Here is a 27,318-nt window from a genome sequence, read left to right on the forward strand (position 1 = left end):
CAACCAATAAATATCAGAGGCAAGATTTGCCTCGCCAAGAGGAGTGTCCTGGATCAAATCTGGGGAGGACAAAACAAATGAACTGCAGCTGGAACCATGACAAATAGGAAGTACTTCCAAAGGAATTCAACCAGTCATCCATAATTTGTAAAGCTCCTACTTACTACCAGTACCATTGTGACGTTCAAAAAAATCTGTCGGGTGAATCAAAATGTAACAGGGTGTAAGACCTACTATGTGCCAAGCATTGTGCTAATCACTTTTGGATTTTTTTGTTTGGTTGTTTTTTTTGGCGGGGCAATGAGGGTTAAGTGACTTGCCCAGGATCACACAACTAGTAAGTGTCAAGTGTCTGAGGCTGGATTTGAACTCAGGTCCTCCCGAATCCAAGGTCAGTGCTTTATCCACTGTGCCACCTAGCTGCCCCTGTGCTAATCACTTGTACAAATATCCTCTGATTTAGAACATAGAATAATTCTGCGTCATTAAGACCCATAAAGGGACCTGAAATGAAACAGTCAAATCACAGATTACAAAGTGTTTGTTGTCTGAGAAAAGCTTGTGGGGGAGAGAAGATCTGGCAAAAGAGCAGAGACAGAGAGCGCGAATTCTCAGCTGCTCGGAGGAGAGTGGATAACATATCTTCCAGTGACTTTGGCAGGAGAAGACATCTGTGGATGCAATACACCAGGCAGCGGGACACTTACAAAGTCCTGAGGAAGGTCTTGAGTCTGCAGCTTCTGCCCGAGGCTGCTCAAGGCTGGTTCTGTGGTTTCAGGCAGCTCCAGTGTTAGAAACGCAGCTCAAAGAATCCAAGCAGGCAGCAGAGGGTGGGTGAAGGCGTCTTTATTCATCTTCGAAGATGGGTACTCTTCTGAATGGGCTAGAGAGTACACTGAAGTGAGGGCCCTCACCTCTGTTAAGGGCTAAAATTCTAGCTATTCTGTCTAAAATATCTAATGAATGGTCGCCAATAAATTATAAGCTTTAGCAAGAGTTAGACTTTTAAGCATTTATTAAGGAGAATAAGAATTTGGTAAAGAGAGAAAGGTTTACATTCATCTATCTATTAAAGGGAGAGCACATTTCTCGCTCCACTCTCCGCCAGAGTCCCCAGGAAAGAGACCCAGTCAGAGCACCAGGTTCCTCCCTTCTTCCCCCCACAAGTAGATGTCACTTCCTGATGCCAAAGAAAAGACTCCTGGTCTTGCCCTCAAAGACCTTCACTTCATGGCAGAGCTTTTCTACAGTAAGTCTCCAGCAGGTGGCGTCATTCCAATCATTACACCTCTATTTATACCCCTCAAGGGGTCCCTCCTGACCAATCATGTTAAGGTATTTTACTATCTCCCTATTTACATTTCAGTTACTTCAGTTGTTAGTTATAGAGAATAACAATAACAGCCTAAGAACCCATCAGGTGATACCAGCTGACCAATCAGATTGCAGCACTAGGCCTTAACCTTATTCTGGGCAAGAATGTCCCCATTCCTCACTAGAACAGGACTGTGTGAACACATAGAACCATACATAACTTGTCAAGAAACAAAACTTAAGTTGGGGTTTGGACATCGGGTCACCTGGGGATCACCTGGGGATCACCTCAGGCACCTCAAAGTGAACTCCCAGCCCAGCCCGACTCCCATAAAACCTAGGCCCCATCCAGGCCCTGCTCGGGCCCAAGGCCCAGGAGCCTCAGCTCCCCAGACCCCCACGTGCCAGGCAGGCCCCCTGCTGGGAAATTTGGGCAACAAATATGTAGGGCCTGAAACCAGACTCACTCTGCCTTTAGGGCTCTGAAAAGTGTCCAAATATCATCTTTTTTCTCACCCAGGCAGCTCCAAATTTTGATAGAGTTCACTTGACAAAGGATCCCTGGTACTTCAAGCAGCTCTGAGCCTCAGAAATCTTCACTGACTGGTTGTTGTGCAACTCCATTGTCCTGTCCCCTGTGAAGGAAAGTTCAGCATATAGTGTGGTCATTACAGAGCCCATGTTAACAGGAGGCTCTATTATTATCCGAATTTTACAATTGAGGAAACTGAGACAGACAGTGGTTGAGTGACTTGCTCGGGGTTACACAGCTAGTAAGTGTTTGAGGCCAGATTTGAACTTAGGTCTTCACTACAGGCCAGCACTCTAACCATTCTACCACCCAGCTGCCTCTAAGACTATCAACTATAGAGCAAGAGCTGATAGATATTAACTCAGAGGGTCTTCTCCATCACTAGTTCTCTATACCAAGTGATATCCCACTCCCACCTACCAAAAAAAAAAATCCAGGAACTAGTCTAGGTGCTAGGGATGCAAAAGGACAAGTAAACAATCCCTGCCTTCAAGGATCTTACATTATTCTACAGAGGGAAACCATGAAAACAATAAATAAGTATGCATAAAATCAATAGAATAGTAAGTTTAGCACTAAATGGGACCTTGAAAACTATGCTAGTCTAACACTCTCATTTTACAGATGAGGAAAATGAAGCCAAAGAAGGTTAAGTTTATGAAGCACTTAGCATAGTGTTTGGCACATAGTAGGTGCTTTATAAATATTTGCTTCCTTCCTTAAGTAACTTGTCCAAGGTCACTCAGATAGTATGTATCAAAGACAGAATTTGAACACAGGTCTTCTAACTTGTAGTACCCCCATGTTCGGGAGAGACACAGGCTCACCTGGAGCTTGCAACCACAGTGAAACAGAATTTTATTTCCAGGTTAAAGAACAAGTAAGCCTGGGGCTATTTACAGACTAGACCACAGACCAGGCAAGTGGAGAACCTACATCTCCTTAAATTGTACCATCTGGGACCACCAGAAGCCTAGGACAATGCATCCTGCAAGCAGTGACCCACTTTAAGAAGGAGTTAAAAGTTAAGATATAGGCTAGCAATATGGACAGGGAAAAAAATGTGGACCATAGAAAGTTTTCTTTGGTGACAAGGAAGATCAAAATACACTTTGAGAATAAGATAACAAAGTCAAAGCTCCTACATCCAAAGCTTACAAGAAAAATATTAATTGGTCTCCGGCCATAGAAGTGCTCAAAAAGGACTTTGAAAATAAAGTAAGAGAGGTAGAGGAAAAAATGGAAAGAAAAATGAGAGAGATGCAGGACAGTCATGAAAAAAAGTCAACAGTTTGAAAAACCAAATGGAAAAGCTCTCTGAAGAAAATAATTGCTTAAGAATTAGGATTGAACAAATGGAAGCTAATGACTTTATGAGAAACCAAGACACAATAAAGCAAATCCAAATGAATGAAAAAATAGAGGGCAATGTGAAATATCTCCTTAGAAAAACAGCTGACCTGGAAAATAGATCCAGGAGAGATAATCTGAAAATTATTGGACTACCTGAAAACTATGATCAAAAAAAGAGCTTAGACATCATCTTCCAAGAAATTGTCAGGGAAAATTGCCCTGATAGTCTAGAAGCAGAAGGTAAAATAGAAGTTAAAAGAATCCACTGATCCCCTCCTGAAAGAGATCCCAAAATGAAAACTTCCAGGAATATTACAGCCAAATGCCAGAGCTCCCAGATCAAGGAGAAATTATTGCAAACAGGAAGAAATAAACAATTCAAGTACTATGGAGTCATAGTCAGGATAACACAACATCTAGGAGCTTCTACATTAAAGGACCGGAGGGCATGGAATATGATATTCCAGAGGGCGAAGGAATTGGAATTACAACCAAAAATCACCTACCCAGCAAAACTGAATATTCAGTGTAGTAATATTAAGTTTTAGAGAATGTTTCAATTTTTATTTTTATTATATGTTTCATGTGTAACAAATTGTCTCTAAATCTAAAAGATTCTGAATTTTCTTAGACATGTTTTAGAGAAGTCTCATCGTTTGATTTGGTTATTGGCAAAGCTATTTAAAGGTGTGTTAAGATCAATTTTATAGGAAACTTTCCTGCTGATTACCAGTATCTGAAACACCTGAGAGACTTTGCAATCACACCCAAAACTCTACAGCTGAGACTTGTTAGTTGATCATCAGCATCCACACCTGAAAGACTTTCCACAACTACACCCAGAGGACATCCCAAGAATCATCTGAGAAAAGATTTCCAAAGACTTAAATGGACATTTTCCTGTTTTCCTTTTCCCTATTGTATACACTGTTTATAATGTCCACTTGCTAAAGGGGAGTGCCCCCTTTAGCCTCTGTTAATGCATCGCTCAATTTCTTTTCTCTCTTTACCTTCCCTTTACTTTGTTGGCCATAAGTATCTGTAATGTTATTGCTTCGTGTAATTGATCTTCATGAAATGATCTTTCTTTATGAAGCACAGAGAGGAGTGTGAGACCAGGGTGCCACCCCCTGCTGAGAAAGACTTTGTGAGAACCACCTGTAAGTCATGTCAATCAATGCTACTAGCCAATTAGCTTGGAGCTGTGTGTGGGGACTACCCCCTTCCAGTCCTGCAGGAAGCTTCCACTAGAACAAAGGGGGAAACTGTCTTTTTGATTCAGAAAGGAGCTTCTGGTGGCAGAAGAAGGAAGAAGGTAGCCAGGTTCCCTAACTTCCGTAAATTCACACTCTTGGATAGGTAGGTGAAGGCAGATTTCTCTCTCTCTCTTTGCTAACCCCAAATATACTTTAATAAATGCTTAAAAGCCTAAACTGTTGCTGAATTTATAAGTAAACCTTAGCTAATTCTCCCACACACATACTGGGGGCTGGGGGGCAGGTAAGGACACACACATTAGATTTTAAACATCACACTATTTAAAAAAATAAAAACGATGAGCAGGATGCTATCAGAAAAACCTGGAAAGACTTACATGAGCTGATGCAAAGTGAAATGTACTGTATACAAAATAAAAGCAATATTGTAAGATGATCTGCTGCGAATGACTTGGTTATTTTCAGCAATGCAATGATCCAAGACAACTCTGAAGGACTTATGAAAAATGCAATCCATCTACAGAGAAAGAACTGATGGTACCTGAATACAGATGAAAGCATATTTTGTTGTTGTTAGTTCCTTTTTCTAAATTTTTTTGGCTGCTATGTTTTACATAACTGCACATGTATAACTTATATTTAATTGCATGAGTTCATAAGAGGGGGATAGGGAGGAAGGATGAGAATTTGGAACACAAAGTTTTAAAAATCAATGTTACAATTTGGTTTTTACATGTAAGGTGGGGGAAAATTCTAAATAAATAAATAAATCTACCCCCCACCCCCCAAAAAAAAAGAAAAAGAAAAGAACCAGAATATATAAAAACATATTTTAAGAAGGTATGAAAGATGTCCTATTCCTCTGTGTGGGAACCTTTGTTCATTCAAAAACATTATGTGGCAAATAGTTATAACAAGTATAATCTACTTCTTTCTCAGAGTGTACAGCAAAGAATTCTCCAATTTAGTTTCACCTCCCTTACTATAAACCACCCATTTATGTGAAAGATAACTAAAGTACATGAGAAACTCCCTTGGATCTGTGGTTTAGGATTTCCCCTACAATAATGAAACTATGGCAAACTTAGCTGGATCATCTCAATAAATGACCAATCAGTGTTAAGGGAAGAAAAAGCTTTTCTAGATAAATATCAGGCCCAGGAGAAACTCTTTTACCTTGGGAGAAATATAGGCACCATTATGAAGAGCAGCCATATTGCCTTCCTTTGGGGAATCATCTTCCTGTCCCTGATTGGAGTTCAAGGTAAAAAGATTACTGAAACCAAAGTTGTGATTTACTATTAGTCCTTGAGAATTCCTCTTAAATGTCTAGCATGCCTATAATGAATGGTGCTGTGTGAGAGTTGGTGTTTGAGGCTTCTCTGTTTTGATGAATGTTAAATGTCCAAAGGCACAGCTATCTGCAAAGTCAAATGTTATGATTAGGTCTAGGGGAAGAGCGCCAGACTCATTGCTGTCAAATGTCTGTAACATAATAGTATCTGTATTGTGTCTTACTTGCCTATCAAACTTTGCTACATAAGGGAGGGGGAAAATAAGCATTGGTTAAGTGCCCACTATGTGCCAGGCATTATGCTAAGCGCTTTACAAATATTAATCGTTTGATCTTTGCAACCATTTGAGGTAACATTATGACTCCCAATTTATAGTTGAGGGAACTGAGGTAAACTGAAGTTAAGTGACTTGCCCAGGGTCATACAAACTAGGAAGTATCTGAGGCCAGATTTTAACTCAGGTTTCCTGACTTCAGCACTGCCCTCAATTTACTGCTCCACCTACATGTCCCATTAGGACAGTGATCAATGCTCTTCCCAAAATGGACTCTTTTTTCCCCCCAAAATGGACTCTTAAGAAAGCTTTATTGTTGTAGCTAAGCCTGCAACTGAACCCTGGATGTGTACCTTCTGATCTATTATTAATTATGTGAATTTGGACAAGGCACTTGGCCTCTGGACCTCAGTATTCTTATCTATAAAATAGGAGTAGTCTTACCTGTTCTACCTACCTATCTTTTTTTTAAACAATAAACATTTTTATTTATAGTTTTGGATTCCAATTTTTATCCCTCTTTCCCTCCCTCCCCTCCACCCTTCCCTGAGGTGGCAGACAATCAGTACCTACCTATCTTTTATGAATTTTCTGAGGTTCGTAAGAAATGACATGTGATAGAACTTTCAAACACTACCAATGCCCCTGGATAAAATATCCCCCTCTCCCTTCTTTGCAGAAATGGGGAAATATAGGTTTGAAATATTATATGTGCTTCCAAAAAGGTTGGTGTGCTGGTTGGTTGGTTTTGCTGAACTAATTTTTTTCATTTTCCTTTTTTAAAAATTCTTTGTTAAAAAAATTACTTCCTGGGCAGGGGATGGGGAGGGATGTAATTGAAAATAAAGGTGGGGGTGGCTAGGTGGCGCAGTGGATAAAGCACTGGCCCTGGATTCAGGAGGACCTGAGTTCAAATCCAGCCTCAGACACTTAACACTAGCTGTGTGGCCCTGGGCAAGTCACTTAACCCCAATTGCCTCACCAAAAAAAAAAAAAAAAAGGTGATAAAAAGTATGCCAAGGCAAGATGGGGTTGTGATTGGTTGTTAAAAGTCAAGCTTTCTAACCCAAACAATCTCAACTCTCTTCTGCCCAAGTCAAGGGTCCTGCAGAATTTTTTGCCTACATGGCCTGCACATCCTTTGTTGCTCATCTTGGACTACACTCTGCATAATATGGATCTCTTCTCAGCTTAGGTCACCTTGGGGTGATGGGGTTAATATTCTCATACTAATATATGCATATTCTCCACCTGAAGTCTAAACCATCTTGATTGAATCTCTAAACTGAGACAGCAGACTGCCTAATGTTCACTTGCTGGGCTCTGTCTCTCTCCTTTAGCACTCCTGGTCTCCAAATCAGGACGCTGCTCCTGCATCGATGTCAGTGAAGGCAGGATCCAGAAAAGAACCATACTGAGACTTGAGCAGCTTCCTCCAGGTCCTTTATGTTCAAACACTGAGATCATGTGAGTGAAAAACCACCTAAAATGCTGGTGGAAGCAACTGTAACTTTCTTTGGTGTGAGATGAAGGATCCAAATCCCCCTTAATTCTGGTGCCTTCCCTCTCTTGATTATTGCCAATTTATCCTGTATGTAGTTGTTTGCATGGTGTCTCTCCCATTAGACTGTGGTCTCCCTGAGGGCAGGGATCTTTTAGCACATAGTAGGTGCTTAAGAAGAACTTACTGTGTCAACACAAGTGACCTTGCCCCATAAGAGGCAATTCAGATGAATCCAATAAGGATTTATTAAGTACCTACTACATGCCAGGCATTGGGTTAGGTGCCGGAGATGCAAAGACAAAAACAAAACAAGCCCTATCCTCAAGGAGCTTAGGCCCTAGTGAAGGCATGAAGCAGCTAGGTAGCACAGTGGATAGGACACTGGGCCTGGAATCAGGAAGACCTGAGTTCAAATCCAGCCTCAGATAATTACTGGCTGTGTGACCCTGGGCAAGTCACTTGGCCTTTGTCTCCCTATCTATCAAATGGGAGGATGATAGTAAAGCTCCCAGGGTTGTTGGGAGGATAAAATAAGGTAGTATTTGTAAAGTGCTTTGTAAACCTTAAGGTTTGTTTAAATGCTAGCTTCTGTTACTATTATTATTCTGTACATAGATAGGAAAACACAAAACATTGTAGAATGGTGGAATTTTCCCCCAGAACTTTCCCCTGGACAAGTCACTTGACATCTCTGGCAATATAACATCATGGCTTGTAAGAGCCTTGGATACTCTAGTGGGAACAGAATGACTTCCTGACCAAGAGCTCAGAGTATGGGTGATGGAGAGCCCTTAGGTCATTGGACAGGTAGAAAGGGTTCACTTTGATATTTCTCTTGGCAGTGCCACACTGAAGAATGGGATGAAAAAATGTCTGGACCCGGATTCTCCATATGTGAAAAATTTGGTAAAAACCTGGAAGAAAATGGTGAATAGCAAGGTAAAATACCATTCCTCTCTCTTTCCCCTAAAAAATAATACTTGTGAGGGTCATGGATATGGAGGTTGGGGTGGAAATCCACTTAGCTTAGTCACCAACTCAAACCCTTAATGTTAGAGACGAAACTGGCATCAAGAAGAGCTAACCCTCTGTTATAGGCCAGTTGTCCCAAGCACAGTATTCTGTGATTGGGAGGTTAAAGGAACACCAAAGATCAAATTCTGTGAATCTATAAAGAGTCTCAAAGAATGAAAGATCACAAAATTGGGAAGATCAGGAACTACATAAAGAAAGTAACACTTTAAAACAAAAGTTGAGAACTATCTTTACATGTAACGGAAAAAATAAAATACCTTATACATGAAAAAAATATATCTCTATATCTATATGTATATGTATAGAGATATATAGATATAACCTATATCAGATTACCTGCTGTCTAGGGGAGGGGGGAGGGAGGGGAGGGAGGGAGAAAAATCTGAAATTGTAAAGCTTGTATAAACAAAAGTTGAGAAGAAAATAACACTTTAGCTATATCTTGAAGGAAGGGAAAGATTAACAGAGAACTCTCAGGCATGCCCAAAAGAGGTAGAAGAAGAAGGCAGGAGAAAAGATTGGGGAACAACAAATTCCCCAAACAAGATGTTTTGGCTGCCACATAGGGTATATGAAGTGAACTTTGGTTCAAAGTTTACCATTACTATCTTTTCCAAATACCCATATAAGGAAGTCAGTAAAAGGAACAATAATAGTTTATATTTGTATTATTTAAAGATATTGAGGGGAAGTGCAGTGTAAGAGTTATACAACAGACCTCGGAATCAGGAAGACTTTAGATCAAGTCCCACTTCTGACACATACTGCCCAGGTGACCCCTGGCAAGGCATTTAACCTTTCGATAGCACAAGAAACTCTTATTTTATTATTTTTTCTTTTTAAAAATTTTATTCTGAACTCTAAAAAAAATTATTTGCAACAAACATTTATTTTATTTTTTCCAGTTACATGTAAAGATAGTTTTCAACATTCATTTTCATAAGATTTAGAGTTCCAAATTTTTCTCCCTCCCTTCCTCCCTTTCCTCCCCCCTCCACAAGACAGCAACCAGGTTATATATGTACAATCCACAAGTGCTCTTTTTATAAGTTGTTTCTATGGGGGTGGATAGTAAGCTTCGTCATTAGTCCCCTGGGGTTGTCTTGGATGACTGCATTGCTGGGAGTAGTTAAGTCACCAAGAAACTCTTGATGACCAACACTGGTAGAGAGATTCACTGTACCCATGAAATCATAGTTTAGGATCTCAACTGGTGATATCAATGAAGCATATGTGTGGGGCAGTCTCCCATTGTGCCACTCACTCTTTCTTTGGGCTAGTCCACTCACCCTAACCTGACCTCACCCTGCTAAGTCTGGGTTCCCTGAGATGGACCACCACCATACAACTACAACTCAAACTCTCTCAGGGTCCTAGGGATAACCCTTTTGTAGCTCCTGAGCCCACACTGGTATGCTTCTGAGCTATACAAAATCAAGTACAGTGATGGCATCATTATCTCTTAAACAGAAAACATTTACTTAACAATAGGGTAAAATCAATAATAATCTGCATATTACACTCATTTAATACAAGGAGATGCATGAACAATCAATTCATTAGTTACCCATAAGCCAGCATCACCTCCTACCAATCAATGCACATGGAATTCCTGTTGGTAAATGGGCACATAATTACAGAAACCTAGCAGATGCCACTTACAACTCTGGACTACAGGCCTCAGTGTTTTTGATACGTTCAGGAACAATCTGTACCACATAAAACTGCTTCTTTGCTGGCCGATCCCCCTCAAGTCCTCACTGTTCTCCTGCTGGGCAAATCTGTTCCTTCTCTATTCTCAAACTAATGAGTCAGAGAAAAGCTCTTTTAACTCATTCTCACCCTAAAAAGAGTTCTGAGGTAGCATTATACTATTACACAGATAAGAAGTGCCCTTGAAGCAGAGAGCTGCAAAGCTCCTCTGCTTGGTTGTCTGGGTAATGTCAAAAAGCCCAGCCATTTCTTCACTCAATAGGTTGCTCCTTCTTTCCAAATCACTCTCAAGTCTCTTCTTTTTTTTTTTTATTTTTATTTATTTTTTTTTTTAGTGAGGCAATTGGGGTTAAGTGACTTGCCCAGGGTCACACAGCTAGTAAGTGTTAAGTGTCTGAGGCTGGATTTGAACTCAGGTCCTCCTGACTCCAGGGCCGGTGCTCTATCCACTGCGCCACCTAGCTGCCCCTCAAGTCTCTTCTAACAGCAAAGCGGATGTACAACCTGTCTTTTCCATTCTGTTTCTCCCTATCCAACCAGAGATACAGAGAGTGGAGAGTAACCAGAGAGGTTTCCCCTCCAATCAGCAATACCCTCCTAATTGTCTTCTGCTTTCTCTTTAACTCAGCTCCTTCTGCCTGTTTTTTCTGCTCTTCTCCCACTGACTTCTTAAATATACTCAGTGGCTCAAATCAGAACCTTTTGGGGCTCAATTAATTGTGAAACCAAGAGTCCTTCCTTAATCATTTCCTCATCTCCAAACAGTTCTTTCATTTAACACTGTGAATTTTAACATCTTTTTTTTAAAAAAATAAAGTAGGGTGGGACCACAGTACTCTGAAGGCTTGGTCATTTCCCTGTCCTCAAACAGGTCCTCTAAAATCCCCATTTGGCTCTTGGAGCCATCTGTTCTACCATTTAAACAGAAAATTTTTTCTTTACACATGAATTTTTATCAATTTTTTCAATACAAAAATCCCTTTTCTGCCCTCTTTCAGTTTCCAAACTGTTCACATAGGAAAGGGGCAGTGCTTTAGGTAATATCAGACTTTGCTTTAACCCTTTTTCTTTACACAACAGTTCATTTCATGTTCCTCTCAGCAACCAACTGATTTGGACATGGACAAAAGGATACTCTTCAAAGAAATCAAACTCTCTGCCTGTACTAATCATTACTTGTCATCACTGCCCCTACTTTATAGATTGAAAACAAATTCAAGAGGCAAAGGAACCAACTCAAGTTGACGTGGGAGCAAATTTCCTACTCAGATTGGGTTGTGGAGTAAGGTTTAAAAATGAAGCTTTTGGGGGCAGCTAGGTGTCACAGCGGATAAAGCACAGGACCTGAGTTCAAATCCAGCCTCAGACACTTGACACTTACAAGCTGTGTGACCCTGGGCAAGTCACTTAAACCCTCATCGCCCCACAAAAAAAAATGAAGCTTTTTTAATGGCATGTAAATTCCCACTAATGTATTTTCAAGCTAGTTGATGAGAATTATTGAGACAGATCTTTAAACCATAATTTTAAGGTGAAAAAAGAGCATATTCAAAAATCCAAATTTAATTCAGTATGGTAAAAAAAAAATTAAGAGAACAAGAACTCATTTTTATTTTCTTTCCTCTTTCCTTTCAGGGGAACAAAAAGAAGAAACCAAAAGCAGGAAACAAAAAACGACAAATCAAGAATGCTGAAAAGGCCAAAAAGACTCAACATGTTCCTATACAGAAGACTGTGTGAGAGGCTACTTAGTCAACAAGTCTTTCGAGTTCAAACATTTAAAAGAAAAAAAAAAGTTAAGAAAAATTCTAAGTGTTAAAAATGTATCAGAAAATTTAACTATTATGGCAACCAGACATATTAAGCATGATGATGAAATATTAATGATTCTTGGATGTTATCTTAGAAAACCCAGTCACTTCTCAGTCTAGAGTCTACAATGTGTAATGAGGAAAAAGACAGGAGCCCCTCGATGGGGAACAATGACCTCTTTAAGTTGATGAAAGATCACAACAAAGAGAATCAAAACACATTACAGAGAGAAAATAAAATGTCTGCATTTATGTATACATGGACATACACATACACATACACATACACACATATACCCTGATACTGACAAAGATTCTCCCGTGCACACATATGTCATCTAAGAAGCTGCTGGGGGAAATATCCCTGCATTTGCCTGCTATACAGCCCATATGACAGGTAGCCACCCATGAAGTCCAATTTAGTTGACTCAATCCTTGACTATCTCCTAGCTCCTATCCCTGGGCATTTCATTTCATGCCCAATAGAATGACTAGGGCTTAATTCATTTCTTTTCTCCTTCCTCCCTACCCAATAGCTGGATGCTGTTGAGTTACTTTGGCCTATGGCGGACTAATTAAAACAATCTATATGTCTCACAAAAATTGCAAGGGTTGTATACAACCCTCCTTTTGACTTGGTAGCAGTTAGGGACTCAGGAACCTGCTATGATATTCACCTTGACCCTGATCTTGAGGACAAAGAGACTTGTGGGAACAAGGAAGAAGGCATTGTAAGCAGAAGGATCTACTGAAAGAGGTGCTACGTTGGACTGAAGGATGTGACATCGGGGCAAAATGGGCTCCCAGATTGCTGAGAATAACAACTAAGCAGATGTGGCCGACTTTGCTGTCCCAAAGTGAACTTGGAAGAGAAATGGTGAACTCTATTCTTCTTTCTCTCTTCTTTTCCAATCCAGGGGAAAATAAGTTTCCTTGGAGCCTGTTAACCCCTTCACTTTCTTTGCCCTCTATAGTTGTTTGGAAAAGACCCTTGGGGTTTTAAGGATGTAGTGATTTTTCTCGATGTTCATTACCCCTTTCAAACCTTTAATATTTTGAGAAAACCTACTGGCCAATAAAAGCTTAGTCATTTTTTTAAATGACTTATTGTGCATATATGTAGATAAGAGAGAAAGGGAAAGCTCCCCTTTTATCATAAGCCTCCTAGAAACATCAGGGGGCAAATATAGTCAAATATCCTGAGATCTGTTTTCTGTCTTTTTTGTGAAAGAAATCATTGCCTCAGAAAATTCACAGCCTGGGAGAGAATAGTCACTTTTAGGCTGAAAGACTTGGGCTGAATCTCATTTTCTCGAGCTTCCCCTAGCATTTAAAAATCCAATCCAATCCAATAAATGTGTGTCAGGGAATACAATTAATTTTTTAAAAAAAGACCTTTCAAGGAGTTTACAACTAAAGCAACTCTCCTCTGAAAGTGGGTATTGGGATGGTTGGAGTGATGGGACAACATCGTATATAAATAACAGGTTACCTGAAAGGACTTGATTGAGCTTGGGGGATTGACAAAGCAGTGACATCCTACAATCCCAGGACATCACCTGGGCCTAAAATTTCTCACATGCTCCCCCAATTGGAAAGACAAGCCATAACTCCTTCAGGGTCACCATGAGGAAATCACTTTGCAAAACCTTCGAGTCTTACATAAATGAGTTAGTTATACCACCAGAAATATACCAGCCTCTGGCTTTGCAGGCCATCTATACTCTGACCCGATATCATCTATCTGAGCATAATGTTCTCCAATATTATACACTCTGTTCCAACTAATTTTCCTGTCTCCCAACTCATCCAGCATCTCTTGTTCTAATAAACCCACAGCACTCATCCCCGCCTGCTGCCTTTATCCACTTTTTGCCTCCTATGCCCCAAATGACCTGCTTCCCCACCCTAGCCAATACCTGTCCAATCTTGTATACCTCAGTTAAAGTCTTAAGGTCCTCCACCAAGCCTTTCGTGACTATCTACCCCAGCTCCTCCCTTTTCTAGAACCTCGCTGTGCTTGAAGTTAGTGCCACAGGAGTTGATACTTCCTTGTCTTCTAGTTGTTTCATTTTTCTCCTCGAAGACATTGGAAGCTCCTTAAACAACAGAGATCATAGCGTAGCGTCATAGACTAAAAGCTGAAAGTGAACTTGGATGTCATCGAGTCCAACTCCCGTGTTACAACCACCTATCCGTGTCTCATCAGTGTTAACTTGTCTCCTGCTAGGTCTGAGGAACATATAACATAACACACACACACACACACACACACACACACATATTATGTAGAATGATTGGATCTTTGCAAGAGATCTTCAAGGTTGTTCCTTCCTCTGGTCCAGTCTTCCATTGTCTAGGCAGCAGTCTTTCTCATAGCATCCCTAGGAAATGTAGCCTCTGATCCATGTGATCTGGGGTACTATCTCCCAAGATACTTAAGAAAGTTCAGTTGAGATATATATATGAATTTCATTCTCAGTTTTGCTTATATCCACTTTGCTATTAAGTTGAGAACTTTCCAATATCCTATCAGCTCTTGGACAGCCACTTCGCATCAGCAAGCACCATCCGCCCTTTGAGAAGTTTCAAGCAGCTGCTTTCACTGATGAGCACAACAAAGAGAGCAGCTGCCTCTGTTGCCTCTGTGATGGTTGGAGGAAGAGGGGAATGGACAGTGATGCTCTAGCAGCACTAGAGGCCCATGGGTCCTTCTTTCAGAGGCCATGCTAGAGGACACGTGGTTCCTGCAGGGCTTGGGGAGCCAACAGAAAAGGGAGGGGGGCAGTGAATGGGATAGGAGGGGGAGGAACTTTGCAAAATTTTGCTCAAAAGATCAGAAAATAAAAGTAAATGTAATTTCTCCTTATTTTTCCCCCTCTGTCCTCCTCTGGATTAAATTTTGAGTGATTCACTGGCTTTGTCCAAATAATATGTTAGAGCTACTCTTAGAGGCAAGAAGTCCCTTGACAACCTGACTGCTTTCATAATTTGGGGGCAGGTAGCCCATTTTTTCATATAATTTGTTTATAAAAGAAAAGATCTCTTATCTTATCTCATTGCAAAGTACTCAAATGCTTACATATCACAACCTCCCTGAATTTCAGTTTCCTCATTTATAAAATGGTGTGGTAATATTAGCAGCAACCTCACAAGACTGTTCTGAGAAGCAAATGAGATAACTACAAGTAAAACAGCATTGTCAACTATACTCATATAATACACACACAAATATATGCTATAGACAGCTTATTAAGCAGAAAAAATGAGCACCATATTTTGGAATTTTTAGATAGAATAACTACCACTTATATGATATAGTCTGTATCTTGAAATATATTTGCTGTATTGGGAAAATAAATATGTTAACAAGCAAATCATTAGCAGAATCATAAGTTTCTTGATTTTGGTAATGCATTGACTATACATACCTTCTTTCTATAAATGGTTTTGTTTTGTTTGCGGGGCAATGAGGGTTAAGTAACTTGCCCAGGGTCACACAGCTAGTAAGTGTCAAGTGTCTGAGTGATTTTTTTTTTCTTAGTGAGGCAATCGGGGTTAAGTGACTGGCCCAGGGTCACACAGCTAGTAAGTGTCAAGTGTCTGAGTGATTTTTTTTTCTTAGTGAGGCAATTGGGGTTAAGTGACTTTCCCAGGGTCACACAGCTAGTAAGTGTTAAGTATCTGAGGCCAGATTTGAACCCAGGTACTCCTGACTCCAGGGCCTGTGCTCTACCCACTGTGCCATCTAGCTGCCCGTCTGAGTGATTTTGATGTGGGATGGAATTAGGGTGATCAGATTGATTGTGAGGCTTCCCAAAGAATTACAAGACTTAGTGACTCGGTTTTCCCAAATTTTATTGAAAGACTGTTGACCACAGGGAGAGAACCAGAAAAAAATCATGGAAAGGTATCTCTCCAATAGGGAAAGAAAATATATATAGTATGGATAAATTGATTATCAGTCTCATTATAATAATCTCCACTTTAGGGAGGTTCACAGGAAGGCTTATCCTAGTTTGGACTTCCTGGGGTCCTAGGCCAACCCCCAAGGCAGGTACCTTTTTCTGTGGAGGTGTGTTTTGGGGGTTTACCCACCATAAGGTGAATCTGGGGACAAATGTGGCCTTTTCTGTGCATGTCACCTTTTCACTCCCACGCCTAGTTTCTGAATATTTTCATTTATCAATTAGAATTTCTATAGCCTGTCTCTATGTCTTTGTTATAGTTTAAGTCTCTATGACCTGCCTCTTTCTGTTCTTGTTATGAGTGCTGATTAATGTGGGGAACAAGAACCTAGGCCCTGACTTGTATTAATGAAGGCCCAAGTCTTTAAGTTATCCATTAATCGCTTTGGGAGCTGGGATCTGTAAGTTATAACCCGTCTTGGAGTTTAGATCTAAATTAGAGTTCTGGTCTTAGGTTTTTCTGTTAACCCTTTCTTTGCCTCCCACATAAATTTGAACTCAGGTCCTCCTGAATCCAGGCCTTGATGCAAGCCTCACAACCTCTTCCATGAAGAATTTTCTCAGATGTAAGGCAAAAACTGTGTGAAGGCTCTTTAAAAAGAGGAAAAAGGCCACTGGCCGTGGATTCAGGAGGACCTGAGTTCAAATCCGGCCTCAGACACTTAGCACTTACTAGCTGTGTGACCCTGGGCAAGTCACTTAACCCCAATTGCCTCAGTAAAAAAAAAAGGGGGGGGAAGGCTTTATAAGGAATATGACAGTGTCATTATTGCTTTCCTTATTACATGATGATATAGGCTTTATTTTCCAGCCTTTAGAAGGATAAAAAAGAGAGAATATTACTAAGAAGCACACAATTGAGAGTTATTCAATTCAACAATTGTTTGATCTCTCCAAGGTCTTCCTAGCCCTTTTCCATTTTGTAAATTTTCATTTTAATAGAAGACAATATTTGATGAATGATGATGGATACTTACATTTATAATAGATGATGCCAAGAGGAGTGGTAGGAATTGCAGAGGTTTTGAGAAAGCTGGATATACGATTTCTTTGTGTGTGTTTGTTTTATTTTCTGAGACTGGGTCTCCCTATCTTACCTTAGACTGGAAGTACAGGGGTCACTCATGGGTCCACTTCCAATACTGATGGGTACAGAAGCTTTAACTTGTTTTTCTGACCTGGATCTCTTTTCCCCTCCTTAAGCAATCTGGGGGCCCTCAACTCCAGGGGCTGATCAGATTCATGTCAGACGTAGTGCAGACATCTGATTGCCTGTAGCCCCACCACAGCCCCTACTGTAGGGGTGTAAAGGATGTTCCAGGAAGACTAGGACCTCTGGTGGGAGGGCTGGCTGAGCCCCTTTCAGGGCTGTTCATCTACCTTCAGTCAACTCTTCCATGTGGATCCAAGAAGCTGTAGCACAGCAGTGGTCACACCCTGATAACAACCAATTGGGCAGACAGGCTAAACCAGCTTGAGGGCACTTGACAGGCCCCAAACCTGTCAGTGAGTTAAGGGGATGTCTACCCCAAGCATGTGAAGACTTTGTAAAAATGGGCAGATGAGAACAATTTGTTCCAATGGTCATGAAGGCACCATGGAGTGCTTAGAGCTTGGTCAGACATCAAAGACACCAGTGTCTACTGCACCCCAGGCCGTCTTTGACTTTTGTCCAATAACTGGACTTCAGTGACTGTGGATGAGAAACTGAGGGTGATGACTTTTTGCAACTCTACCTCACTTAAAGCCAATTTACCCATGAGTCAAGACATCTACACCCCATGATTTTGTTGGTCCTCCTTGAAAATGAAGAGCAAACAACAACAAGTCCAGAACTGTTCGACTTCTCATTTTATAGAGAGGTGGAGGGTAAGTATCTGAGGCAGTATTCAACTCAGCCTTTCTGACTCCAAGTTCACCACTCTGGATACTATCCATGCTGCCCTTATTATTGCTGTTGTTTTTTAAAAATGTGTTGAAATACCTGCACCTGAAATTAACCATGCCTTTTTCTGAGACATGACCAAGGAAGGAGCGCCACCTGGTGGCATGTTTCCCCACCGCCTGCAAGCTTAGTTCTGAATTGAAACTGGCTCTGGGAGCTGCACTTGCAAAGAAACCTATAAAACGGAGGGGGAAAAAATCACAAATATTTCCTATACTACTCGTGTGTGTGTGTGTGTGTGTGTGTGTGTGTGTGTGTGTGTGTGTGTGTGTGTGTGTGTGTGTAAGGGATCATGTCCTTTGTTCTTTTGTGTCTCATTATCTAGCCTGGTGCCAACAGATAATAGGTCCTCAATAACACTTTTTTTTTTCAACTCAATAAATATTTATTAATTGAGCTAGATCATGGAGAGACTGAAGCACAGGAAAGAAGCATCCTCTCCCTTTCCAAAGAAAAGGAAGGAAAAATATGCCCTTCTGGAAAATAGAGTTCTCTATATATTCACTCTGTTCCCCACTTTGGTCGTCCCCTCCCCCCCCATCCTCTTTGTCATCGTCGTCCTGGAACAGAGCGACTCAGATCATAGGATCGTAAATTTAATTCAGGAAGCGACTTTAAAAACCATCTGGTCCAACCCCACCATTTACAAATGAGAAAACCGAGGTCCAAAGAAGTTAAGTAATTTGTGGCACATTGGCACAGGTAAGGTTTGAACCCAGATCCTTTGACACCAAGCTGGAACAGCTTTATTCAACACTATGGGGGTTAAGTAACTTGCCCAGGGTCACACAGCTAGTAAGTGTCAAGTGCCTGAGGTCAGATTTGAACTCAGGTCCTCCTGAATCCAGAGCTGGTGCTTTATCCACTGTGCCACCTAGCTGCCCCCTAGTGCTAGTTCCTTTTAATGTTCAACTCTTAGCAAAAGTGGAATTTCTTCTCTTCAGTAAGTACTCAAGAATCAGAGCTAGAAGGGACCTTAGAGGTCCAATTCTTTTAATTTACAAATATGGAAACTGAGGCCAGAGAGGTCCTCTGACTCTAAACCCAACACTGTTTACTTCATTTAGACCATGTTAGAGAAGTAGATACAACTACATTCAATTTCTTTCTCTGATTCTCTGATCTTACTGTTCTTTTGATCCCCTTCCAAAATTAATTCAGAATCAAATAGGATAGTTCTTACAAAGAGAGCTGGGAAAAAGCCTTTACCTACCTCTCTTATTTCACTGTCCCCATCTTCCCCCATCATTTTATTCTTCAAATACCCAGCCAATTAGATGCCTCCTCTTACAAAAAAAAAAATTCTTAGACGATCCACATATAGCCAAACACAAAATAATAGATTTAGAGCTACAAGGCACCTTAGAGATCATTTAGGTGCTTTAACATCATGCTCTCTCATCTCTGCCTTTACTACAGTCTCTGAAGAAAAAGAAGTAGCCTTTTTTTTTTGTTGTTGCAGGCAACGGGGGTTAAGTGACTTGCCCAGGGTCACACAGCTAGTAAGTGTCAAGTGTCTGAGGCCAGATTTGAACTCAGGTACTCCTGAATCCAGGGCCGGTGCTTAACCATTGTGCCATCTAGCTGCCCCCAGAAGTAGCCTTTATTGATGTCACCCCCTATGTGTTCCCTAGAATCCATTCCCTTTAGTGTTCTCCTGTAGACTGCTCTCACAAACAGTCCCTCTAATCTTCAATTTCTCCCCATCTACTGGGTTCTTTCTTACTGCCTACAAACACTTCCAGGTCTCCCTCATGCTTAAAACAAACAAACAAATAAAAAACCAACCCCTTAACATATCATCCTCCATTTCTCCTCCTTTTCACAGATAAACCTCTGGAAAGAACTATCTTCACTGACTCTACTTTTCTCTCATTTGCTTGCCTACCCTTTGAAATCTGGTTTTTGACCTTAACTCTCAATTGAGAACATCTCTAAAGTTAGCAATGATCTCTCAAATGCCAAAACTAATGTGGCTTTTTTTTCCCTCAGTCCTCACCGTTTTCAACTTGTCTGGAATATTTGACACTGTTGACTCCTCTTCCTGGACGCTCTCTCCTCTATGGGTTTTCTTGACACTGCTTTCTTGGTCTCTTCCCGTTTGTCTGATCACTCATTCTCCTTTGTTGCACCATCATCCATATTGCCACCGCTAAATTGGCTATGAAAATATTCCTCTATCAAGGAATTACTCGCACACACATTCCAATCAGAATTTAAGTAAAAGTTTTTATTATTTGGCACATAGAGGTGTGGCCGGGAGAAGAAGTCTAAGCTTCAACTCCCAGAACAAAGGAGAAGATGACAATTTTATAGAGTAGAGAAGGGAGTGGGGGGGGGGGGAGGAGACTTTTCGGGGAGTGGGATACATAAAGTAATAAATATGTTACAATCCTAAATTGAGATTATTCTCACTCCCTGGTCCTAATCACATCGCAAACATGACTGTCTCCCAATAAGCTCACGGTGTAAATTCAAGGCGCCCAGCTTCCTGGGTGGCTGCTTTGTTTTCTGTGGGACGAACCACTGTCTGATTAATTAACTACTTCTCTAACTGACGCCAGCAAGCTGATCAATCCTATTTCTCTATGGTCAGAATATTCCCCTCAGGGCAGAGCATCTCTAACTGGACCCAGGCCTACGAGGCTGCTACCACACATATCATATCTAATGGGGGCTGTACCCCAAGGCTTTGTCCCAGGCCCTCTTCTTTCTCCATGCATTCTCTTGATAATCTCATCAACATCCATAGGTTTAGTTATCACCCCTATGTTGATGATTCCTACATCTACAATGGAACATTGGAATAAAAATTTAGAAAATTCAGTCTTTCCCAGGCAACAATTGATAAGTTGGCTGAAATGTCAAGAAAAATAGCTATGATTCCAAAATCTTGTCTTTTGATATGATAATTTTGGCATTCCACAAGGATCCAGACACTTTGAAACCCCAACTTTTTTTGGGGGGGAGGCAATTGGGATTAAGTGACTTGCCCAGGGTCACACAGCTAGTAAGTATTAAGTGTCTGAGGCTGTATTTGAACTCAGGTCCTCCTGAATCCAGGGCCTGTACTCTATCCACTGTGCCACCTAGCTGCCCCAAAACCCCAACTTTTAATCAATACCTATAGTCCCTTAAAAAAAGATTTTAGCGAGGAATTGCAAAAGGTACCTATATTGATTCATCTAAGATGGTCTGATGAATCATAAATATCTATGTGCAATGATTATATAAATTAATGTAGAAAAAGTATTCTTGATATTGATTAGAACACATTAAAAATGAAAGCAACATACTTCATTCTTAAAAAGTCTTTTTCTGGGGGCAGCTAGGTGGCACAGTGGATAGAGCACCAGCCCTGGAGTCAGGAGTGCCTGAGTTCAAATCCGGCCTCAGACACTTAACACTTACTAGCTGTGTGACCCTGGGCAAGTCACTTAACCCCAATTGCCTCACAAAAAAAAAAAAAAAAGTCTTTTTCTGGAGGGGGAACAGGGCCAACATCAAAGTGGTGGGAGAGAGTAGAGATATTGGTTGGGGATTGTGGTACAATTAGACCAAAGGATAAATGTTTAGAGGAAAGTATACTCATCTTCAAAAGCCCAGAGATTTCAGATAATTTGGGGTTAGTATTGCTAGCACTCTGGCTAGGCAGGCATGGTTAGTCTGAGGCCACAGGAGTTGGCAACCTTTGTCCTTTACCTGCCTTCCCAGTTTGTACTGGTTGCATTGCTTGGGGGTTGCCTGTCTCCTCAGTAGGAGAGTGAGGCTCCCAGTGTTGGCACATCTACAAAGAGCCTCTTTGCAAGAAGGTCTCCTCTCTAGTTTCTAGGACAAATGACATTCCATTGCGTTGGGTCAACTGAGATTCCCAAGTCACTCAGGAAAAGGATAAACACAATTTTTCTCCTTTCCAGGGAAGAGGGCAAAGGCCATTCCATTGAATCTCCAATTTGGTCTCCTTTCTCGGGGAAGGAGAGTAACCCCATTCCTTCAGCTTCCAGCACTGATTGCCCACTTGAAATGCCTAAGGCTCTGAACTCCCCTGAGGCCAAACCCCTATGGATGATGAAAACTGACTTGAACTCATCTGTCAATGATTAACTCACTACCCCTGTCATACCTTTTCCAACCCATTGATTCTGAGCCCCTAGCTGTACTCATCCAAATTCTGTTTTGTCCCCCACTACCTAATCCCTTATTCCCCTCAACTCAACCTCTCTAATGGCCCAGTCCAAAGCTGTGCACTATGAAATTTTTGCTCCATAAGCAACAAACTTGCTTTCATCTTAAATCTTTTCCTTTCCTACTCCTTTCATCTTCTGGCTCTCCCTGAAACCTAGATCGCTACTGATGGCACAACTTCCCTGGTCTCCCTTTCCAATACTTGTCGTACGTTTATTCATTCCCCTGACTCAATTGGTTGGAGTGAATAGTCCTTGCTCCCTGTTGCCTCAACTAGGTTGTCTTTCTCTATCATCTTTACTTAGTCATCTCCCTTTGAGATTCACTCAATCCAACTTCCCATAGTTCCCCCTCCTCCAACTCTCTGAGCTGAGAATCTTGCCTTATATTTCATTGAAAAAATCGAGTTCCCTTTTCTCCCCTACTTCTCATCCCATGTCACCCAGACGCCTCCTGTCACTATCTCCTCTTTCACCTATGTCTCACACGAAGAAGTAACTTTTCTCCTTGCCAAGACAAGCAGTTCTCCATGCACAAATCATCTCATTCTATCTCATCTTCTCCAGCAGATTGCCCCCTTCCCATCATCCCCATTCTCTCGATTATCTCTCATCTCTCCTTGTCTACTGGCTGCTTCCCTATTGTCTACAAAAATGCCTATGTCTCCCCTGGCCACGATAACTGTCACTTGATTCATCCATCCCTCATTGCTTTCATCCCATTTTTCTCCTGAAACTCCTAAACTCCTTGAAAAGGCCAATTACAACAAGAACCCCCAATTCCTTCTTTGATGAAACCAGTCATGTTGTCCCCACCCTCATGATGCCATCCACCCCATAATCAATTAATTGCATTGTCTTCCCCACCTACCCAACTCTGTTCTTTGTTTTCTTGCATTTCCCAAACCTATATGAAGGAATATTTCCCATGAAGGGGTAGGGAAGCTTGTTTTCTCAGTTGTATAAAAAGGGGATAATCAAAACATAGCCTATTTTTTTCCCTAGGCATTTCCACTACAAGTGTATATCAGCTTTTCTGTGATTCTGTATCTATAGCATGGTCTCTGGAGACATCTAGTGACCAAACTGAGAATATCAACCCACTTGTAAACAACTGAGATTCCATCTGTGTAACTTTCTAGCGTATGCTTCAGCAGAGAGCTTAAAAGAATGGAGCTTTAAAACAGCTCAACAAGCTAGCAGGGATTTAATCCTCATAAATCTCTAGTGAGGAAGGAAGGTTTTACCAGGAAATGCTTCTCTGTGTTTGTCTTGTATTATCTGTTTGAAAGTCAAACTAGTTTTTTCCTGAGGCTTTATCAGCCTGAAAAGCAAGAGTAAAAAGAAAACTTTTTCTTGAGAAAGAATCTGTCTTTTAATTCTGGGTAGGTTAGAAAACAGAGAAGGAACACAAATAAGAAAGAGAATACAGGAGAACTAAGTGTGCAGGAAATTCATGGCGTCATAAACCAAATAGAGACCAAGCAAAGATTAAAACATAGTTTCTCTACTGTGAGTTTCCAAATTGTGGTTTTAATGTTTTTATAAATGCTGAAACATTCTAGTGATTTTTTTTTAGTGAGGCAATTGGGGTTAAGTGACTTGCCCAGGGTCACACAGCTAGTAAGTATTAAGTGTCTGAGGCCAGATTTGAACTCAGGTACTCCTGACTCCAGGGCCAGTGCTCTACCCACTGTGCCATCTAGCTGCCCCCATTCTAGTGATTTTGAGTTAAAATTCTTTAGAATTTGTTTTTAAGGAAATTAAGAACATAACTGCGAATGTTATTTTTTTATCACTCTTCCCTTGGAGAGTGACAGATTTATTGTTTACAACTAAGAGAGGAAGGTCATTTTACCAATTAGAAAGTAGTAAATTTGAAGTGAAATTTCAAAGCAAAGTTAAAAATGGGCTGTAGTTTTCAGTTTAAATGACCTGATTCTTAAGTGCAAACCAATTTAGAAAGAAATTTTCGATTGGTGTGCATTTTTGAAATGAGAAACTTTGACCTGGGAGTTTTACAAATTGAAGTTAAATAGCTTAGAAATTATGCTTGGGGCAGCTAGGTGGTGCAGTGGATAAAGCACTGGCCCTGGATTCAGGAGGATCTGAGTTCAAATTCAGCCTTAGACACTTGACACTAGCTGTGTGTCCCTAGGCAAGTTACTTAACTCCCATTGCGCGCTCGAGCACGCGCGCACACACACACACACACACACACACACACACACACAAGTTTCAGAGTTCTGCCTTCTGTGGTGCTTTAAAATGTTTAGTTTTTGATCTCTCAGCTGTTATTTGAATTTCCTAAATGTATCCATTTGCTAACGTATCACAGGACAGTTACAAGTATAGTAAAACTGAAGTTTTTCCCTTTATGAGGCTTGTACACTACTCAGAACCCTCCTGCCTGTGTCTCATACTTTCTTCAAGAAAAAAAAAATGGGCAGGTGTCATGAATAGCATTTTTAAATGCAACTGAATTTTAACAAGCAGAAAAGAACTTGTCACTGATATGGGAGCTATTTGTGAACCTGTGGTTTGTACACTGAGACCGCACTGATTGGCTAGAGGAAAGGTCAAAGTTGAATAAAAACTGGAAAAATGTATGACATTCAATGAAGTAACTCCATCCTGACCTATTTATATGTTACTGCAGATGAAAAATGGAATATGGACAGGGAAAAAAATAAACAAAATCGATTCAGTGAAGGAAATAAGTAAAAGGAACAAGAGGGGGAAAAATCATTGCCTCAAATATCTCTGATGTGGGTCTTATGTCCAAGATATATGTGGAATTAACAAAAAGATAAGACTAGGAACCAGTACCCAATGGATAAATGATCAAAGGATTTGAACAAACCTCTTTAAAGTATCAATGATTATAAGAAATATTGCTCTAAGTGACTAATAATAAGAGAAATTAATGTCAAAACAACTGTGAGGTTTTACCACATACCCAGGAAATTGACAAAGGATGGAAATAGGACAAAGCATGGGAATAGTCAATGCTGGAGATCGGTGTTCAAATATGGACACTAATACATTGTTGGTGGAATGATGAATTGGTTCGCCCTCCTGATGTCAGAGCTACAAGAAGAACATCAAATTAGGAACCCGTAGTTCATATGAAACTTCAGCAAATTTGAGTTTTTACATACCCTTTGCCGCTCTACCTTTATCTGAACTGGATACCTGATATTGACACTGTCAATAACAGGCTGAAGTTTAAAAAGAACTATGAGAATCTGACTTGTAAAATGATTCCATTATCATTTAACTTTTTAAGACAGGCGTTCATTTATTTCATTCTTTATTTCAGGGTCACACAGCTAGTGTCAAGTGTCTGAGGCCGGGTTTGAACTCCGGTCCTCCTGAATCCAGGTCCAGTGCTTTATCCACTGCACCACCTAGCTGCCCTCTGTACAACTTTTTTTTAATTAAATTTTTTTCAATTGTCAAGCATTTAGTCCCTGAGACTTTTTTTTTTAATTAAAGTTTTTGCAATTGTCAAGCATTTAGTCCCTGAGACTTTTTTTTTAATTAAAGTTTTTGCAATTGTCAAGCATTTAGTCCCTGAGACTTTTTTTTTAATTAAAGTTTTTGCAATTGTCAAGCATTTAGTCCCTGAGACTTTTGCCCCTGCTAAACAAGCTGAGGAGGGCAAGGGCTGTGTACCTTTGTTTTTCGCCATCACCAGTCCAATGTCCTCACCATAATAGACGTTTGATTAATTCTCTTTGATTCTGCATACTGGCGGCTCCCTTAGATCTTTCGGCATTTCTACGGATAAACAGTGAAGTGTTTTCCCTCCTCCCCCTCCTCCTCCTGCCCCGCCCCTCCCCTCCCCTCCCCCGAGGAACTGCCTTGCCCTAGCCGATAATGAACTCCCAGGAAAGGGGAATTTTGGCCGTCGGGACTTGCCGTCGTCTGCGGATGACGAAAAGAAAGATGGCGCCGCCCACAGTTTTCCCCACGTGCTTTTTCCGGGCCGGAGCTGACGGTGGCAAGGGTTGCCGGAAGTGAAGCTTCGGGTCCGGCTCAGTGAAGAGCCGGTTTCGGTCCGAGAACGAGGAGGACGGATCTCACCGGCCGCCGCCATGTCCGGAAGAAACAACAACAAGCTGCCCAGCAATCTGCCGCAGCTGCAGAACCTGATCAAGCGGGACCCCTCAGCCTACGTGGAGGAGGTGGGTCCGGAGACCCGGGGCCTCGGGGCCGGGGAAGGGAGGGAGGACGCCGGGGTCCCTCCTGGAGAAAGACGCTTCGTCCCCAGCCCGTGCCTCTCTCCCCCCGGTCGGCTCCGCGCCGGCGGCCGCGGCGTCACGTGGCTGGCGTGTATCCGCTTCCCACGGTGTGCGGGGAGCCGGGGGTGCGGACACAAACTGCGAAAGAGCCCCCCCAACACTTAGTAAACTCAGGGCAGAGGAAATCCCAAGAGTCTGGATCTAGAGCTAAGGGGAAACTTGACGCCGCCTGGCTTAACTCCCCTCCTTTGGCAGGTGAGAAAACTGAGGCTCAGGTTGGTTAAGTGACTTCCCCAGAGTCACACACAGATACGCATCTGAGGTAGGACTGGAACCGGGCTCCCTGACTCCCGTTTTCTTGTCTACTTCCTATCCACACCCCCACACAAAAGTAAATGCAGTCAGTCGACAAGCATTCATTAAGTGTCTGCTTTGTGCCTGGCCTTGGGAGATGCAAAGAAAAACTAGACGCTGCTTTACCTCTTTATGTTAAGAATCCTTTTCACAGTCTAGTGAACGCCTTTCACAGAATCACGTTTTTAAAAGGTATACAGTCGGGGCAGCGAGGTGGCGCAGTGGATAGAGCACCGGCCCTGGAATCAGGAGGACCTGAGTTCAAATCTGGCCTCAGACACTTAACACTTACTAGCTGTGTGACCCTGGGCAAGTCACTTAACCCCAACTGCCTCACTTAAAAAAAAAAAAAGCCATACAGTCAAGTACCTAGGATTGCCAAAAAAGCCAATTATATGGAATAGATTGAAATATATTTCGCAATATCTCTCACTTTACTCAGGTTATGAAGCTCATAGAAGTCAGCCCCCTTATTTTACAAATGAGGAAACTGAGGTCCAAGAAGATGAAAACGACTTGTCCAAAGTCGCACAACTCTAGATCTGACTCCCCGATTCCCTGTATTTCTCCGA

At 41.4% G+C, this 27,318-nt stretch overlaps 2 protein-coding genes and 1 long non-coding RNA gene across 4 annotated transcripts in view; 2 read left to right on the forward strand and 1 right to left on the reverse strand.

Moving 5' to 3' along the window:
• Window positions 1-766: 766 nt before the first annotated feature.
• LOC122730643 lies at window positions 767-25,956 on the reverse strand. The gene is made up of 3 exons (XR_006353523.1): window positions 25,824-25,956; window positions 1,831-1,949; window positions 767-883 (listed from the first exon to the last, which is right to left on the reverse strand). It is a non-coding gene; the product is annotated as an uncharacterized LOC122730643 (long non-coding RNA).
• Window positions 5,581-15,389, forward strand: CXCL9 (C-X-C motif chemokine ligand 9). Of its 2 annotated transcripts, XR_006353522.1 has the most exons (5): window positions 5,606-5,680; window positions 7,326-7,452; window positions 8,332-8,428; window positions 11,873-12,032; window positions 14,585-14,598. XR_006353522.1 is itself a non-coding variant. In XM_043969838.1 (4 exons), the coding sequence occupies exons 1-4, from the start codon at window positions 5,617-5,619 to the stop codon at window positions 11,975-11,977; spliced, it is 393 nt and encodes a 130-aa protein (XP_043825773.1). In that variant the 5' UTR covers window positions 5,581-5,616; the 3' UTR covers window positions 11,978-15,389. The 2 variants fall into 2 exon arrangements, 1 of the variants encoding a protein (XP_043825773.1); XM_043969838.1 differs by having other exon boundaries at window positions 5,581-5,680; window positions 11,873-15,389.
• A 164-nt stretch (window positions 25,957-26,120) lies between the features above and the next one.
• The window catches only part of SDAD1 (SDA1 domain containing 1), a 32,884-nt gene continuing 31,686 nt past the window's right edge, over window positions 26,121-27,318 (forward strand). Inside the window, exon 1 of the mRNA XM_043972766.1 lies at window positions 26,121-26,335. Within this exon, the coding sequence (XP_043828701.1) occupies window positions 26,246-26,335 (90 nt within the window). The 5' untranslated portion in view covers window positions 26,121-26,245. The remainder of the gene's footprint in view (window positions 26,336-27,318) is intronic.

This window comes from Dromiciops gliroides, chromosome 6, assembly GCF_019393635.1.
Source record: "Dromiciops gliroides isolate mDroGli1 chromosome 6, mDroGli1.pri, whole genome shotgun sequence".
NCBI classification, from domain to species: Eukaryota; Metazoa; Chordata; class Mammalia; order Microbiotheria; family Microbiotheriidae; genus Dromiciops; species Dromiciops gliroides.

Bases quoted from the DNA above. Each gene is read 5' to 3' on its own strand.
- CXCL9 (XM_043969838.1), top strand. From the start codon at position 5,617: ATGAAGAGCAGCCATATTGCCTTCCTTTGGGGAATCATCTTCCTGTCC. The intron at 7,453-8,331 runs GTGAGTGAAAAA...TTCTCTTGGCAG, and splicing joins TGTTCAAACACTGAGATCAT to TGCCACACTGAAGAATGGGA. The intron at 8,429-11,872 runs GTAAAATACCAT...CTTTCCTTTCAG, and splicing joins AGAAAATGGTGAATAGCAAG to GGGAACAAAAAGAAGAAACC.